Source organism: Vipera berus (genome assembly GCF_964194415.1).
Source record: "Vipera berus genome assembly, chromosome: 1".
NCBI lineage: Eukaryota > Metazoa > Chordata > Lepidosauria > Squamata > Viperidae > Vipera > Vipera berus.
In genome coordinates this window covers 113,445,923-113,464,575 of record NC_138202.1, presented here as the reverse complement: position 1 = coordinate 113,464,575, position 18,653 = coordinate 113,445,923, and the positions used below count along the sequence as shown (strand labels likewise).

The window sequence follows — 18,653 nt, the reverse complement described above, 5'->3', positions numbered from 1 at the left end:
AATTGTCAAGCCTTTTCATGGAATAACTAAAGAAAGGAAAGTACGGCCCCAGCAGAATCGGTATGATTAACTATCAACTATGTCACGTTGAGATTCAAGGTACTGGTTATGACCTACAAAGCCCTACATGGCATGGGTCCGGAGAACCTTAGGGAGCACCTGCGGCCGGCATCAACTTCCCTCCGCCCAGTGCGCTCCCACAGAGAGGGCCTCCTCAGGGTGCCGCCGTTCGGAGAATGCCGTCTGGTGACCCCCAGGGCGAGGGCGTTCTCTGTGGGTGCGCCTGACTTGTGGAACCGTTTACCGGTTGAGCTCTAGATGGCTCCCGATCTTCGCTCCTTCCGACACGACCTAAAAACCTATTTGTTTGAACAAGCCGGCCTGGTCTGATGGGTTTGGGTTTTAATTACTGTTTTAATGTAATTTATTTTCTGCATTTGGGCACTAGGGTTTAATTTGTTTTTAATTTCTGTATTTTGGGTATTTTGGTATTTATGTCCCGGTTCACCGCCCTGAGTCCTTCGGGAGAAGGGTGGTATACAAATCAAATCAAATAAATAAATAAAATAAATATTTGTGCCCCAGAAAGAACTCGCTTCAGAGTCATTCCCTTAAGGAACAGGGACAGAGCTAATATGATATTGTGTTATTACCAATCTCTCCTTCAGGGTGAGAGTCCCCCTGGAATTCTGGATAGTTGCTATGGAGAATCAGCATTGGATCCTTGTCTTCCTGAAGATAGGTTTGAGGATCCCCCCTGAGGCCTTGAAAAGATACTTTCCGTGGCAAGGCGAGGCACAGTTCCTTCCAGAAATCGGATGAAATTGCCTAGAAGCAGGGGATAGGGGGAAAAAATTGTCATATGCTCACCCTCATATGTAGTCTTTTCTGTAATATATCACAATAACCTGACTCGAGAGCGTAGAAACAGTGTCTGGCTTCCAAAGGACTGAAGGAGGGAGATAAAAAGCCTGTTACTGGGAATAGTTTTCTGAGTAATATCTACATTCAGCTTCGTTTCATCTCTGAGATGAAACATCCTGCAAAACCAGAGAAGACTGGTGTTAGCTGCCAAACTTACTTTTTCTTTTTAACGTACAATTTTTAGTGCAATTGTATATTCTGCGTGTGTGTGTGTGTGTGCGCTTTAAGCCATTTTTCCCCCTTCATCATTGTAAAGAAAAAGCAGAAGAATATGTGGATATATCAAGGGGTGTCTCAAAAACTGTAGGGAGATCAAGCAGACAACAGCTTTGCAAAAATTCCTTTCCCTATCCTGCCATTTCTGGACAATCTGACTTTCGCGATGACTTACACAAATCCACCATTCAATTTTCTGCCAGCTATGTTCCTGCTAAATGATTCCAGTTCTACAGACATAACAACTTTTGATGCAACAAGTGACTTCATACAATCATATAAGATTAAAGGTAAAGGTAAAGGTTCCCCCGCACATGCGTACCAGTCATTTCCGACTCTAGGGGCCGGTGCTCATCTCCGTTTCAAAGCCAAAGAGCCAGCGCTTGTCCGAGGACGTCTCCGTGGTCATGTGGCTGGCATGACTAGACGCCAAAGGCGCACGGAACGCTGTTACCTTCCCACCGTAGTGGTCCCTATTTTTCTACTTGCATTTTTACGTGCTTTTGAACTGCTAGGTTGGCAGAAGCTGGGACGAGTAACAGGTGCTCACTCTGTTACGCAGCACTCTGGATTCGGCCGATCTTCTGATCGACAAGCTCAGCGTCCTAACCCACTGAGCCACTGTGTCTCTCATATAAGATTACTACAGTATATTTGGGTAACACTGATTACAATTGTGGAGGAGGAAGTGAAATTGAAACACTGTGATATGTATAATGTAAGCACCACTTCTCAGTCAACTGGCAGAACTAATAGAAGTTCTTGCCAACTTTACTATATTTTCAGACACACGGAGGCATCAGACACCTTCCTGGAGGGTCTATGACAATTTGCTGTGGCCAACTCGCCATGGCCAACTCGCTGTGGAACAACTCGCCATGGCCAACTCGCCACAGGACAACTCTTTGCTGGCCGAAAGTTACACTAATAGCAAAGAAATGGTGGAACAGAATCATTAAAGAAAAGGTGCAAAAGGAGGGACAGAATGAAGTGTAATCAACAAAAATCAAAATATTTTTTATCTTAAATAATTAAGTAGAATTGTCAAATTGTTCCGCACTGAGTTGTCCCATGGCAAGTTGGCTGTGGACAGTTCTCCTACAGCAAGTTGGCCATGGTGAGTTGGCTGTGGCAAGTTGTCCCATTCCCTCCCAGGATGTGGCCCTCCCTTTGTCTTTTTCATTATTTACTTTAGTATCACTGATCTACTGCTGCACCTTCCTTGAAAAGAAGTTGGGGTGAGTTGAGACACAGAAAAAAAATAGACAAGATTGTTTATAGCCGTCATCGGCTGAGGCAAAATAAAACTACATAAATAATGAACAGCCAGACTGTACAAACCTATAGGACAAATGTACACATACATACAAAGGAAACATGAAAATATTGCAGCGCCTCAGGTTACGGAAAGCTTTTCCTGTATGAATACCCCATATATTTCTAAAGTTCTCATTCTAAACAAGGCAGAGGTGGTGCCAGATTCTCCCTCTCCCCTGCTCTTTCCATCTCTTGTCCCTGTGCAGGGTATTAGGTTCCATTATGTCCAGCCAGGTGCCTTCATCTCCTACTCATCAATAATGTCTGCCTCTAGGAAAGGTAAGATGATCCCACCTGTTCAAGATATTTGGGGGAAAATATCCTTCAATCAGTGCATGGTACTTTTAGGATGAAAAATCTCATTACTGATCTAGGAAATGCTCTTAGACTATCTAATGAAGGTTAAGAACACAACAGCCTTTTCTGGGCATGACAAAGCCTCCCTTTTTTCAAAAATCTGGGAATAAACAATTGCAAAATACAACATTTATTCACTGAATATTAGCAGCACCTTTTTGTGGCAATGGAGGTGGCAAAGCGTGCTTACTTCGCCACCCTCATTGCATCCGCAGATAACCGCCCGGACGCCCTGTTTAGGGTGACTCGTTCCCTCCTAAATCAGGGGACGGGAGAGGACCCCTTGCAGGGACGGGCCGAGGAGTTTAGTGAGTATCTGGTGGATAAAATCGCTCAGATTCGGGCTGGCCTGGACTCCGACTGGGCAGTGTCTGACAAAGGGGAAACGATGGGTCTGGCCAATAATATTTGGGAAGAGTTTGATCCTGTGACTCCGGATGAAGTGGACAGGATCATGGGGAAATTAAGTGCCGCCACGTGTTTGTTGGACCCGTGTCCCTCCTGGCTGGTTTATGCGGCCCGGGAGGTCACACGAGGCTGGCTCCTGGCAGTTATAAATGCTTCCTTGAGTGAGGGGTGCTTCCCTGCCGCCTTGAAAGAGGTGGTGGTGAGGCCCCTCCTCAAGAAACCTGCCTTGGATCCAGCTATTCTAAACAACTTTCGTCCTGTCTCCAACCTTCGCTTTCTTGCGAAGGTTGTTGAGAGCGTGGTGGCATGGCAGCTCCCTTTGGTCCTGGAGGAAACTGAGTATCTGGATCCATACCAATCGGGTTTCAGGCCCGGGTACAGCACGGAGACGGCATTGATCGCACTGGTGGATGATCTCTGGCGGGCCCGAGACAGCAGTTATTCCTCTGTCCTGGTCCTTTTAGATCTCTCAGCAGCTTTTGATACCATCGACCATGGTATCTTGCTGCGACGTCTGGCGGGGTTTGGGAGTGGGAGGCACCGTTTTACGGTGGTTCTCCTACCTCTCGGGCCATTCGCAGACGGTGTTGACAGGAGGGCAGAGGTCAGCCCCTAGGCCCCTTAGTTGTGGGGTGCCTCAGGGGTCGGTACTCTCACCTCTCCTGTTCAACATCTATATGAAGCCGCTGGGTGAGATCATCCGTGGTTTCGGGGTGAGGTATCATCAATATGCCGATGATACCCAGCTCTTTATCTCCACCCCGAACCAAGCCAGTGATGCCCTCGATGTGATGTCCCGTTGCCTGGAAGCGGTACGGATTTGGATGGGGAAGAACAGGCTCCAGCTCAACCCGGCCAAGACTGAGTGGCTTTACGTACCGGCATCTCGTCTTGTCCAAGAGGTTCCATCTTTGGTTATGGGGGGAGAGGTGTTGCCTCCCGTTGATAGGGCGTGCAATTTAGGCATCCTCCTGGATTCACGACTCAGTTTTGAAGATCATATTGGAGTCGTGGCCAGGAGGGCATTTGCCCAGGTTCGCCTGGTGCGCCAGTTGCGCCCCTATCTGGACCGAGATGCCCTACGTACGGTCACTCATGCACTCGTTACCTCTCGGATAGATTACTGCAATGCTCTCTACATGGAGCTGCCCTTGAAGACCACCCGGAGGCTCCAGCTGGTGCAGAATGTGGCCGCGCGGGTAGTGATGGGAGCATCCTGATACTCCCATATTACACCCCTCCTGCGTGAGCTGCATTGGCTACCAGTTGTCTTCCGGGCGAGATTTAAGGTGCTGGTACTTACCTTTAAAGCCCTACATGGCTTAGGCCCGGGATATCTGCAGGACCGTCTGCTGCCGGGGACGACTTCCCATCGCCCAGTGCGCTCACACAGAGAGGGCCTCCTCAGGGTGCCGTCGGCCAGACAATGTCGGCTGGCGACCCCCAGGGGGAGGGCCTTCTCTGTGGGAGCGCCAGCCCTTTGGAATCAACTCCCCCTTGAGCTTCGGATGGCCCCGGACCTCCGGTCCTTTCGCCGCGACCTCAAGACGTTCTTTTTCCATCAGGCTGACCTGGATTGATGATGGGTTTTTAAAAGTTTTAATTTTAACTGTGTAATTAATATTTGGGGCTGTTATTTAATTTTCTCTTAACTTTTGTACTGCTGGTTTTTTATTGTTGTTAGCCACCCTGAGTCCTCTGGGAGATAGGGCGGCATATAAGTCCCATAATAATAATATAACAATCATCCAAATTGATGCTCCAACCACTGATACAGAAAACAAGGAGATTGATGAGTTTTACATCAAGTTCAATTTAAAATTGTCAGCACATGCAAGCAAACTTGCCATTAGAGACTGGAATACCAAAGTTGGAAACATTAAAAAGAAAAAATGTAGTTGGAATGTAGAGCTTAGGAAACTAAAATGAAGCAGGAGTCCGACTTATCAATGTCAGTGATGCCAAGGAATTCTTCATAGCCAACACCGCCTTCAAATAACCGAAATGATGCTTACATAAATGGACACCTCCATCAGATGCGCTAAAATCAAATTGATTAAATTATTACTGAAGTAAGATGGAAGAGCTAAATTGTAGCATCAAAGATATGGCCATATGGCCGTGGAAGAGATCACAAACCGGACATGTGCAAGTTGCAAGTTAAGCTAAAGAAGAAGAAAGCCAGCCAGTTTTCACAATATGTTCTTGAACATGTACCAACCATTTTCAAGGAGAACATCAGAAATCACTTTGAAATCCTGAGCCCCATTGATAGAAAACCAGAAGAACTATGGAAGGAACTCAAAGAGGTTGTTAAGGATGTGTGTGAAAAGAGACTGCCAAAGATGAAACAGAAGAAAGCAAACTGGAAAATGCCAAGAAGAGAATAGAAGCCAAAGCCAAGAAAGACAAAAAACTCAGAAAGGAGCATAACAGTTTCAGAGAGATTTTAGAAGAGACAAGAAACAGTATTGCCGTAATAAGTAGAACCACCAGTCTTACAATGGACAATGAAGAGACTGAAGTGGTAGGTAGCTACTGCTTTTCAGAATCAATCCTCAACAGTAAGGGAACAATCTTTCAAGAAATACACTGCAGACAAGCACTTCGTAAAGTAGCCACAAAGGCCTTGGGAAAGATATTCAAATGCTGTGATGTGTCTATAATACTTAACAAAGATCAGAAGTGTGCAAACTGTGGCATGCCCTGGGACCCTCTATGGAAACAAAAGTTGGGTTTGAAAAAGCAGGACAGGAAGAATATTGATGGTTTGAACTTTCATTGGAGAAGATACTTGAGGGTAGACAACCAATAAAACAAATACATGGATCACAGAGGAAAATCAACCCATAATTCTCATTCAAAGCACAAATGAGCAGGCTCTTTTCAAAGCACAAAAAGACCCAGCTCTTTGGAGAAGGCTTTCATGCTGGGAAAGGTGGAAGGAAAAATAAAATGAAAAGATGAAGGGACTCAGTTACAGAAATGATGTTTGCACTGTTAGAAGACCTGAAAAACCTGGTTAGGGAGAGGTCATCATGGAGAAAATCCATCTATATACTTTGCTAAGCATTGACAACATGTAATATGCATGTAATATGTCAACAAGCTGGTATAGGTAACAGAACAAGAGTATTATATTGAATTCACTGCCTTAAAAAATGCAGACAGCTTTTTCTTGGTGATTATAATAGGAAAATAGCAATCCTACTCATTAAGGGCAAATTTGTTAAGAAGTTGGAATAAAAGGGCAGCAATGCATAATTATGACAGAAAGTAAAATATAACTAGGTATTAAACATAAGAAAATATGTTGCTCATTTACTGATATTTCTAAATTGAATAGGAACAGTGCATTAATCTTTCGTTCTGACTCTCCTTGTATGAACAAGAGAAGTAGGCTGTCACTCTGATCTTAATCAGAGTGGGGCTCCAGATTTGGCTCTTTTTTCCCCCCTTATCCCGAGAGTAAAGCAATTATACTGAAAGTATGCAATTTGAGTATATCACTCTCAATAAAATTACCAAATAGTAATTGATGTTGGTATTAGAAAGGTTCCTTTAGAATGTATTTCAGCTGATTAAAATCGTCGGTCTGATTCAAAGTCCACAAAAGCTGCATCAATTTATTTATGTTAAAATACATTAAATAAGCAAGTACAAAACTGGTCTCTAATTTTGAGCCATGAGGACATTCTCCGGCAGTTTCATCACACAATAGGACCCATTCCTCATAAGTAAGTGAGAAGTATTTCACTTATATTTTTTAAAAATATCTCTTACACTCACTGGTGTATAATTTATTAGTCCCCTTTTTTGAAAACTGGGATCAGTGTTCTCAGAACTTATCTTGACACAACGCAACCCTTTATATTTACTGAATGGAATGATTTAACCATGATAGAAAACCTTCCATCAAATACACTTTAAAATCTCTTGAGATAATTTCCTCTTGTGCTTTCTCATTTTGAGAAGAGATGTTAAATGAGAGCTTTACTTTCAGTATTGGGGGGGGAACACCCAAAACAGGAGCCCCAGCTACTGACCAGGACTTAGGGGACAGTGAATGTGTCCAGATGGCCCCTCTCTCTCTGGTCACTTGCAGGCCTCTGAATGCTGGGTCAGGAAAGGACAGCAAAGGAAACACTCAATGTTTTAACTCACCCGGGGACAGCTAGAGCTGCGGTGGCAAACCTATGGCACGCGTGCCAGAGGTGGCACGCACAGACCTTTCTGTAGGCATGCGCACCGTCGCCCCAGTCCTAGGCCTTCAGCTGGGTTTTATAGAACCTTGTCGCTTTAGGCCTCCGCCACCGTGTGCAAAAAAAAAAGATTCAATCAATCAATCAATTTCAACTTCTCACAGGAAAAAAAAAGATCTCGCAAAGTTGGAATTGATTAATTGAACTTTTTAGTCCCAACCAGTCTGGCATTACCACCACAGCCATGCCCACCCAATGGGCCACACCCACCCGGCACCCAATGATACATAAGTGGGGTTTGGGTTGTTATTTGGACACTCGGTCTCGAAAAGGTTTGCCATCACTGAGCTAGAGTCTTGGGGAAACACCCAGAGCGAATAGATAGTGTCCTGGGGAAACACCCAAAAGGGAACATGCTAGCTCAGGGGTGTCAAACTCAATTTCATTGAGGGCCGCATCAGCATTGAGGTTGCCCTCAGGGGGCCGGGTGGGTATGGCCAGGGTGGGTGTGGCCTACTGGGTGGGCGTGGCTAGAGTGCGTATGGCCTACTGGGTGGGCTTGGCCAGCTCTACATCGTTCGCATCAAGGGTGCCTATGGGGGCCTGGGCAGGAGTGGGACAGATCTGAGGGTCTCTGGCAGGAGGAGGGTCTCTGGGCCAGGGCCAATGCAGTGGGGGCCGTTCCCTCACTGTTTCCAGGATGGTTTCGCGGGCCACATGAAATCACTTCACGGGCCGGATCCGGCCCCCGGGCCTTGTGTTTGACATGTCTGTGCTAGCTACTTCTGCTTTCTAGTTTCTTATCTATAGTGTGCCAGCCTTAAGGGGCGAAGTCTTAATCTTATGTGTGTCAGCTTTGCTGGGTGAATTGCTTATATAACCAAAATAGGTGTAAAAATAAGACATCTTTGCTATTTGGTGCTTTTCGTCTTTTTAGAGAAACCCGTTTCTATTCAGCTGAATAAATCCGTACTTTTGAAGGCAAATTCTGGTTTCCTGTATTTTGTTATCGAGCAAAACCTCAGAACCTGCACAACACAGCCATTAAGATCAGAGTGATAGGCTGCTTCCCTATTTCCCTATGGGAAATTTATTCAAGTTTGTATAGCTTTCATGCACTGACTGCAAACTGCAGAGCCCTCCCATGTCGGATTTGGATGGAATTTTTCAGGTAGCAGCAGTGTTTTTGAAACAGGATTTTTTGTTGTTGGTAGTTACTATTGCAGGAGAGGCAGATAATTTCTACAGTCGTGGTTTTAATTTCCCTCATAGCTTTTATTTACTTATTTAGGATTCTTTATAATGTAAATTAAATCGTGCTGGTCTTCTAATTGGTGATAAATTAGGAGCCTTTGATTTTAGTTACTCTACAATTTATCAGGATCTGAATATGTTAAGCCTCAACAATGGCAAAAGCATTATTGCTCTCTTACATATTGAAGTATTATCTCCATATACTGGTGAAATGAAAGGTCCACCATTTTGTCATTAATGGAAATGTGTGTGTGTGTGTGTGTGTGTGAAATTTTTAAGATGAATTTAGCAGCATTTATCACAGAATATCTGTGTAAACATAGTTCAACCATCAGGAAATGATTCCTTGTCAGTGATGTTCATGGTTAATATGTGCATACTGAAGGATTATGTGACTGAGAATGTCATTTTCCCCAGGAACATCACTTATTTTGGTATAGATTTAAAAAGCACAATGGGCACTAACAAACAAATATAGTACAGATCACCTTTCCTGCTAGTTCATGTGACCCAAATCTAAAAACAAATTCACGTCAGAGTAAGAATTGAGATCTCACAATTGTGAAAAATTACACAAAGATCATCTTGTGATGATTTCCAGATTCTGGCCAGTCCTACGTCCCTATGGCTGACAGGCTTCTATGTTTCAATCAGCTACCATGACAGAAAATAGAAATTATCACTCTCTATGACTGTGAAAGCATTCTGGAAGACTGACTGAGTGAGTGAGTGAGGCAAAGAAAACAAAAACTCTTCAAAAATACCTTGTTCTAATGTTCACACATGGGAAAAACCCCCGAAATGAAACAATGTCCTCTCCAGATTTTAAATGCACCTCTATTGTATGCATAAAAGAGAAAGTCAGCCTCTCCAGAAACTGCATACTAAGAATGAAAGAAGATCCCCTTTTCCTAGGAATGTAACATTAAATGAAAGGACAGGCAGTCTTTGACTTACAACCATTCATTTAGGGACTATTCGAACTTAACAACAGCCCCTGAAAAAAGGGGCTTATATGCGTCTTTCATGCTTACAACTATTGCAACATCCCCAGGAGCTCATGAACAAAATTAGGATGCTTGGCAACTGGTTCATATTTATAAGGGTTGCAATGTCCGGAGAACATGTGATTGCCTTTTGCGACCTTCTGACAAGCAAACTCAAAGGTAAAGCCAGATTCACTTAACAACTGTGTTACTAATTTAACAACTGCAGCGATTCACTTGATGGCTGTGGCAAGAAATGGGGCAAAAGTCACTTAACGCTCTTGCTCAGCAACAGAATTTTTGGGCTCAATTGCGGCCATAAGTGGAGAACTACCTGTTTATAAATAAATGTTGTCAGACTTCTATCCAATCATGGAATAAAGCATTCTGTTCAACCCCTGCCCCCCCCCCCCCACACACACTTTGTAGAGAAATCCAAATGAAAGCATTCCTGGCAGGTAGCAGTCTAGCTTTCAACACATCCACTGCAGGAGAACTAAACTTTCCATGGTTCCCCCCCCCCTTTTTTGAGAAACTGGTCCTCTTTTTATTTCTTATATATGCTTCAAATATGTGAACAACCGGTTCTCAGTATGGATGCCACTTCCGGAAGTCCATTCTGGGCCTGGGCAACACAAAATTAGCTACCGGTTCTGCCGAAGTGGTGCGAACCGGCTGAATCCCACTACTGCCCCCCTCCACTTATTGGAATTATTTGCATTGGATCTTTTAATGTATTCATTTTTGAATTCCTTCCTGAGCTCCTTTTCCCAATTAATTCCCATTTGGCAAGAAAATAATTTCCTGAGCCTCTCAAACAGCAGCCCAGCTCATACAATTTAGTTCTGGCACAGATCAGGAAATACTACATGGAAAATTTAAATTAGACACTTTTCACTGAGCCAGGAGATATTCTATTCCTAGGGAGGAAAAAAAAGATATCACATTTTCTGTTTCCCCCCCCCTATGGAATAGCACCCAGATTAGCATAGATTAACTGCTAGGTGTGTAACATCAGACCAGCAATCAAGTAAGCAATACCCCAATTAAGAAACTGCCAAAGAAGCCAACAGTAAACAGCCCAACCAAAGAATTTTTAAGACCACCCCCACCAACACTGACATGGAAAGCCACTAGAATATAAAATGATAGCAAACTGCACTCCTTACTAGCACTGATGATGTTACCTAGTTTGGGTAATAAAACGTCTGCAAGAAAACAAGGAAACTCAGAGAGCACCAAGGACCCGGATTTCAACCTGAACTACAGATATTCTCCTGTATTAATAAGGATTGTTTCAAATACTCAAGTTGTACTAAGCTCATGTAAAATTATTTTCATATCTCAAGAAAAGTTTTCATCCCTCCTTCAATAACCCAATGAAAAAAGACCTCATGTTATTATCCATTTACCACTGATATGTAAACAGAAATAAGTCTTAATAATAATACATTTAGTGCTTTTCTACATTCCTGCTTTGAGAATATTTGTGTTTTTTCATCTTCACTAATCCATATTTTTTATTTGACTTTGAGCTATCTGTGCGTTAAACATCTTGGGTGAAAAACCGTATGTATTATTAATTTTTATTTTTCCTGGTTTTGGTGCCTCACTATGGATTTTTGCCTGTTTCTTTTAAAGATGAGGCATCATAACATTTTTTTCTTATAATTTTCTGCAGCAGCACTTAAAACAAATTCTATGTATGTATGTATGTATGTATGTATGTATGTATGTATGTATGTATGTAGACAGAGAGAGAGATGTGACTTGAGAAAGATGTGACTTGTCAGCCTCAACAATCTATTTTCTAGTCAACAGGCATTCAGGGTAATCACCTATTGAGCAACGATGGAGAATCTCTACAAATCAAAGTTGAAAACTACAATTCCCAGCATCCACCACTGGCTATGCTGGCAACTGAGACTATTACTTTGGGAAGTTACAGGTTCACCACTTCTGAAATAGTTCATTATGAAAAGTTACACAATTAAGAAATGTTTCTAATTTCTACTCCTACTCCTACTAATTTACTACTACATGAAGTCAAAATCTAGGCTTCAAAGAATAGTCAAAGCTTCTCAATATGCAATGCTATTAGGTAAATACTTAAAGGATTGCCTATGGTCCTTCTCAGGAGAGAAGCTACCTTACACTTAGAATAGCATCTCAAATATTATTTGCAGTCTTTTCCTCCCAGTTTACCATGGAACCAGCATGCCACATCAACAAGGTCACGTTGCTCTTGTGCTGCTTTAGCAAATTAATGGCTGGATGTGCTATGTCTTGATATTGGCTCTCAAAGACAATGAAGATTGGTTTCTGGGACAGTTCCAGCAGTCTCCAAAGACCTTCCCTAAAAAACATAGGCAATGGCTTTACAGAATTCCGAACAAAAGTTGATTTTTAAAATTATTTATAGTGCTCACTCTGTAGGAACACTTACATTTCTTTCATTCATCCAATATATACCATACCCAAGATTCATTAAGCTTAGAAATATGCCAGTTGCTTAAATATCAGAAGCTAATATGTAAAATATATATATTAGTCTCCTAGGTGTCATTTACAAAGATGTAGGAGAGATTTTAGTGGCTTCAATAAGGTGATCTAGGAACCTATCAAAAAAGGGATTGCATGCAAATATCACATTTCTGGTGTCTTCAACTATAGCTTGGAAGACTGACAATCAGCTACATGCACATAATCAGTTGAACAGGATATTTATTGTTTTAGTTTTTCAAGTCAGAGTTTACCTTAACATTCAAACCAAACAGTGAGCTGCAAGAAACTCATGAAACAGATATTGGAAACCAGAATAATAATTAGTTTGAAAACTTGGCTTGGAGGAATCATACAAGAAACAATTTATTAGTTTATGCATCACAGCCAAATGCAGTTTACAAAACAGTACAGCATTTAAAAAAAACAACCCAGACATAATGAGAGAAGGAAGTACACACACACAAATGTTAGAGAAATGATTGTCTGTTTACCTGAAATTATTACACCATTCCTGTTCTAAATATGCATAAGAAAGAACCACAATAAGGCGTCGACATCGGCTAACATTCATAATCAGATCTGCAGAAGGTTCTGGAAAAGAATATTTATTTATTTATTTATCTATCCATTTATTTATTTATTTTCTGAGAAAGGCCAACCCTTTGGGGATTTTTTTTTTGTCATCCATCTTTACCTTATGCAGGACGATAGTATCATTAGCATCCAAATCAAGTCTCATAATTTGGAACTTAACAATGTTGGGATGGAAGATCTCTATCAGATCTCCATCAGAGGAAATTTAAACTTGTTCATCCTGCTCAGTTTTTTAATAGCTCCTGATTCTTTTCACCATGGTATCCTTCAGTAGCATCTCTGTGAAATAAGGTATTCAGGGCATATTGTTAGACTGGCTCTTTTTCTACTTCAGGGCTATTCTTAAAGAGAAATAGCCCTGAGTAACTATATTTTAGTCTGACGACAATTAAGCTGTAAAGTTCCACAGGAATTTATTCTGCTCCCAGTGATATCTAACATTTAGATGAAAACACCAGCAGAGACTTCACCAGTACATTGATAACAGCAGGCTGTATTTCTCTATATTTTTTGAATCAAGAGAATTTGTACAGCTTTTAGACCAATGTCTGAAAGCAGCGTTTGTTTGTTTTTTTCAAGAACAGGCAAATAAAGTGAAGCTGAGTCCAGACAATGGTGGCGCACTGCAGAGAGGGTTTCTTGTTCTAGATGGGGGATATTACTTCTTAAGGAGATGATGAGTTTAAGAATACTCCTGGAGCCAATAGTCCAGGATCAATGGAGATGCAGTTACTCCCTTGAAGGAAAGTCTTTTTTTTCTGCTCCATGGTTATCTCTTGGAGAGGGCCAGCCTGGCCACAGCTATTAATACACTAGCAATATCCATTACACACTACCCTGCTTGTTAAAATCTGATGATGCTCTGTTGTTGTTGCTTTATTGCCAGGGGTTTGCTGTAAGGCAGCCAGTTTGGTCTAGTAGTTAACATGGAATATTCAAAGATAAAACACAAGGTCCTGAAAACAAAGACCAACATTTCACTCCAGTATGTCAGCATTCCAAAAAAGCTACTCTGTTATGAACAGGAGGACAAACAAGCAAATTAACTATACTTTTTTTTGGTTCACTCAAATCATTCCACAGGACCAAATTGAATAAACCTAGGCCTTCGTGAGGTACCTCTAAAAGCTTGCTGCTGAAATTTAACAGCAAAATGTTCAAATTGAGGCAAATTATTTAACCCATATTCCATTTGAAGGAAAGATTAGAAGTGGTTTGCTTCTGGGAGTCTTCCTGTTCCTACCTTTCTATTCCAATTGATGGGGGGGAAACCTCAGTTAATTCCCTCTTGGTGATATCACAGTATCTTTGGATGCCCTCCTGCAATTCTCCATCAATTCAGGAAGCTAGGCTGTAGAGCCAACCTACCAAACACTGCCCTCTTCTTGTGCCTGGTTCTTACCTGAGTTGGGCAGAATGTCCTTCTCGTCTAAAAAGAGCTTGTAACCATAGCGATTCTCCAGCTGCGGCTTCACTATGAAATTCACAAATTTTCTATCATCCACTGAGTCAGCGTAAGATACATAGGCATCATAAATTTTTCCATCTGTAAAAAAAAAGCATAGACAAATGCAGTATGCTATACCAACAGATTATTTATTTATTTATTTAAATAATTTTATTTAAAAAATAAATAAATCCTCATCTAATTCCCATGGTACCTGCAAGCTTTTTTTTGTTGTTGTGGAATTTCAAAATGGGGTGGAGAGGAGGAGTTAACTTTGACCTTTGAATTTGGAATAACCTTGGAAGCAATGTCATATAAATAGATGGAATACCAGGCAAAGTTAAACTGAACAAGAGATACAGGAAATAAAATGCAATAAATTATACATAAGCCAGTTTCCCTCATCTATTGCACAGATCCCTGGATGTCAAGAGACAGCAGCCTGGCACCTGTTGTTGCCTCTGATTATTCCCACTTAAAAGAAAGATATAAAAATATAGGCTTGGTTAGAATTTTAAGATCCCATATAGTTTTCAAAAATCCTTCCTCTCTTATTTCAATGACTTCTCCAAATGTTAAATATTCTGAATCAAGAGGAAAGGGGAAAAAACATACCATTGATTTCTACTTCTCCATAATGATTCCGGTACCAGAGAAGAGCATTCAATCGGCACTTCACATACATTATAGCTACAAATAGCAGGAGTGCTGCAGCAAAAAACATGGCCAGCACTGCGCCCAAGTGCCCAGCAGTCTCGTCTGAAAAGGCAACAAACAACATTAATTAAAATTTATGACAAAACAAGTACACTGTAGGATAGAATTAAAAGTGAAAGCTGATTCTATTGGGGGAAAAAATGACACATTGCTGTCTAACTAAAATAACAGCAGCGCAACTACAGAGACAAGCAGAATTTGAAAAAAGGAGAGTTAAAATTCTCTGTGGTGAGCATTCCTATTCACAAAATAATAAATTAAAAGCCTTCAGATGAAGGATGGATGTGAAGTCAATTTCTGACATTCTTCAAAGTCAAGCTTATCTCATGAGCACTTGTACACAGAAACTGGCTTTTAAGGCTCTTTTTAACACCTGGAAGTTGCAAAAGGATGCTCTAAAAAAGTCTGCAGAATGCTCCTTTAACATAACCTGGTAGAATGTTCAGGGTGACTGAGGAAGCCTCATTGCTTAGAATACCAAAATGTGTTTTGTCCTCCCCCAAACTTAAAAACATGCAGCATGGATGCTACTCAACATTTACATTTTTGTTGAGAAGAAAAATCTTAATTCTGGCCAGTATAAATGGATACGTTCCTTGAAGTAGCCAGGCCAAGTTGAAGCTCAGCTCCTGGAGACTTCATAGTAAAGGTAAAGGTTCCCCCGCACATCCGTGCTAGTCGTTTCCAACTCTAGGGGCTGGTGCTCATCTCCGTTTCAAAGCCAAAGAGCCAGCGCTGCTGTTTGAGAGGCTCAGGAAATTATTTTCTTGCCAAATGGGAATTAATTGGGAAAAGGAGCTCAGGAAGGAATTCAAAAATGAATACATTAAAAGATCCAATGCAAATAATTCCAATAAGTGGAGGGGGGCAGTAGTGGGATTCAGCCGGTTCGCACCACTTCGGCAGAACCGGTAGCTAATTTTTTGTTGCCTAGGCCCAGAATGGACTTCCGGAAGTGGCATCCATACTGAGAACCGGTTGTTCACATATTTGAAGCATATATAAGAAATAAAAAGAGGACCAGTTTCTCAAAAAAAGGGGGGGGGGAACCATGGAAAGTTTAGTTCTCCTGCAGTGGATGTGTTGAAAGCTAGACTGCTACCTGCCAGGAATGCTTTCATTTGGATTTCTCTACAAAGTGTGTGTGGGGGGGGGGCAGGGGTTGAACAGAATGCTTTATTCCATGATTGGATAGAAGTCTGACAACATTTATTTATAAACAGGTAGTTCTCCACTTATGGCCGCAATTGAGCCCAAAAATTCTGTAGCTGAGCAAGAGCGTTAAGTGACTTTTGCCCCATTTCTTGCCACAGCCATCAAGTGAATCGCTGCAGTTGTTAAATTAGTAACACAGTTGTTAAGTGAATCTGGCTTTACCTTTGAGTTTGCTTGTCAGAAGGTCGCAAAAGGCAATCACATGTTCTCCGGACATTGCAACCCTTATAAATATGAACCAGTTGCCAAGCATCCTAATTTTGTTCATGAGCTCCTGGGGATGTTGCAATAGTTGTAAGCATGAAAGACGCATATAAGCCCCTTTTTTCAGGGGCTGTTGTTAAGTTCGAATAGTCCCTAAATGAATGGTTGACTCAGCCTTCCATCCTTCCGAGGTAGGTAAAATGAGGACCCAGATTGTTGGGGGCAATAAGCTGACTTTGTAATAATGCCGCTTGGGGTTTGTGTGAAAGCCCTAATAAGCAGGCATATACATAGAATGAAGGCTACTGCTAAGCTTGTAAGCCGCCCTGAGTCTTCGGAGAAGGGCGGGATATAAATGGAATTAAAATAAATAAATAAATAAATAAATAAATGTGGCCGGCATGACTAGACACCAAAGGTGCACGGAATGCTGTTACCTTCCCACCGTAGTGGTCCCTATTTTTCTACATGCATTTTTACATGCTTTCGAACTGCTAGGTTGGCAGAAGCTGGGACAAGTAACAGGCGCTCACTCTGTTACGTGGCACTCGGGATTCGACCCACCAAACTGCCGACCTTCTGACTGACAAGCTCAGCATCCTAACCCACTGAGCCACCGTGTCCCTGGAGACTTCATAGAAACACCCAAACAGGGACATTTTTAACAATATGGAAATGAAAGAGTACAGGTTTTCACAGTTGTTACTTATTGGTGCTGACTTTTTGCTAGTTGCACTATGAGCATTTTCAGGCTAATATATTCTGTGTCTCACAAGGCATTACCCTGAAATTATTTTACAGGATGGAAGTGGTTTGCCACTACATTACCTTCTTCCAGAATGTTTTTCAACTTCCCAGCCTACTCTACAACCAAGAAAATTTTGTTGTTACCTGGTGCCATCATGTGGCAATTTCTCTCCTTAGATTCACAGATGATAGCTTGGTACAACACTGCCCTTATACCATGAACTCCTAAGCTAGTGCTGCTTCTCATTCTCAAAAGCCCAAAGTTTAACCCACCCTCTTTTAATTTGAGCACAAATGTCTTTTATTTCCTCCAGGATATTGAGGCTGTATAATATTACTTTATTCTATTTTACACTCACATGAATCACCAAATAGAAGCAAATAGAAGGCCAACTCAAATTCTTACACCCCATGTTTTAAACTGCATTAATAATGAAAAAGACTGTATGAATGTTTATTCTATGACTGAACAGCAAATACAACCAATAAATATTTTAATTCATTAGTTTGTCGTTTGATTAACAGAATCAGGAAACTGCTCTTCAGTGGATATATATGATGATAACCTTTTGAACTCATTGCTATGAAACAGGGGTGTCAAACTCAATTTCATTGAGGGCCGCATCAGCATTGCGGTTGCCCTCAGGGGGCTGGATGGGTATGGCCAGGGTGGGCGTGGCCTACTGGGTGGGCATGGCTAGAGTGCGTATGGCCTACTGGGTGGGCGTGGCCAGCTCTACATCGTTCGCATGAAGCGTGCCTATGGGGGCCTGGGCAGGAGTGGGACAGATCTGAGGGTCTCTGGCAGGAGGAGAGTCTCTGGGCCAGGACCAAGGCAGCGGGGGCCGTTCCCTCCCTGTTTCCAGGATGGCTTCGTGGGCCGCATGAAACCACTTCGCGGGCCGCATCTGGCCCCCGGGCCTTGTGTTTGACATGTCTGCCATAAAACAATGCTATGCACATGTAGCTGCAGTGATAATCCATAGAATCTTTTATGACTATTTTCACAGGCACACTACCTGTTTTTTTCACTGTAAAGAGAGCGGAACTGTTTCTAATGAAACAGGCAAAAACTCCATAATTTTCATCAGAAGTCATGTTCAGTGCTAAAGAACTGGAGATAAATATTTGCGTTTGATTGTCACCGAACCTGGAAAGCAAACAAACAAAAAAGTTAGCTAGGAGCAATTACCAAAACTTAATGTGTCAGGAGCTCCCTTGCCTCTTGGCTTGTTTATCTGCCTACCCTCCATCCAAAACCTTCTTCTTGTCCACAAAATCAGAGGTGCAGAGGATGGAGACAGCCTAACCAGCACTACTGTGATTCTACACGATGAAAAAATAATTTCTCCAGCCTGAAGAAAAAACCCCACTTTCCTCAGGAGCATTGATCAATGCAAGCAAACATGCTCTGAAGCTTCAGTTCATTTAAGGTCTTTTCAAAGGAGCAGATTGGGAATTGTGGAAAGAAGATTAAATTTGCCATGAGTCAAACGGAAGGCTGAATAAGTTGTTTTATGGGCAATAGGCTTAGTTCTCATGAATGCAATCAAACCAGAT

General features: G+C 42.0%; 1 protein-coding gene across 4 annotated transcripts in view; it reads right to left on the bottom strand.

Moving 5' to 3' along the window:
- Positions 1-18,653, bottom strand: part of SIGIRR (single Ig and TIR domain containing) — a 50,619-nt gene that overhangs the window by 9,182 nt on the left and 22,784 nt on the right. For all 4 annotated transcript variants that reach the window (XM_081313014.1, XM_081313012.1, XM_081313015.1 and 1 more), the window contains exons 4-9: positions 18,113-18,243; positions 14,826-14,969; positions 14,166-14,309; positions 12,661-12,760; positions 11,870-12,020; positions 654-828 (exon numbers count right to left, since the gene is read on the bottom strand). In XM_081313014.1, the coding sequence (XP_081169140.1) occupies positions 654-828; positions 11,870-12,020; positions 12,661-12,760; positions 14,166-14,309; positions 14,826-14,969; positions 18,113-18,243 (845 nt within the window). The remainder of the gene's footprint in view (positions 1-653; positions 829-11,869; positions 12,021-12,660; positions 12,761-14,165; positions 14,310-14,825; positions 14,970-18,112; positions 18,244-18,653) is intronic.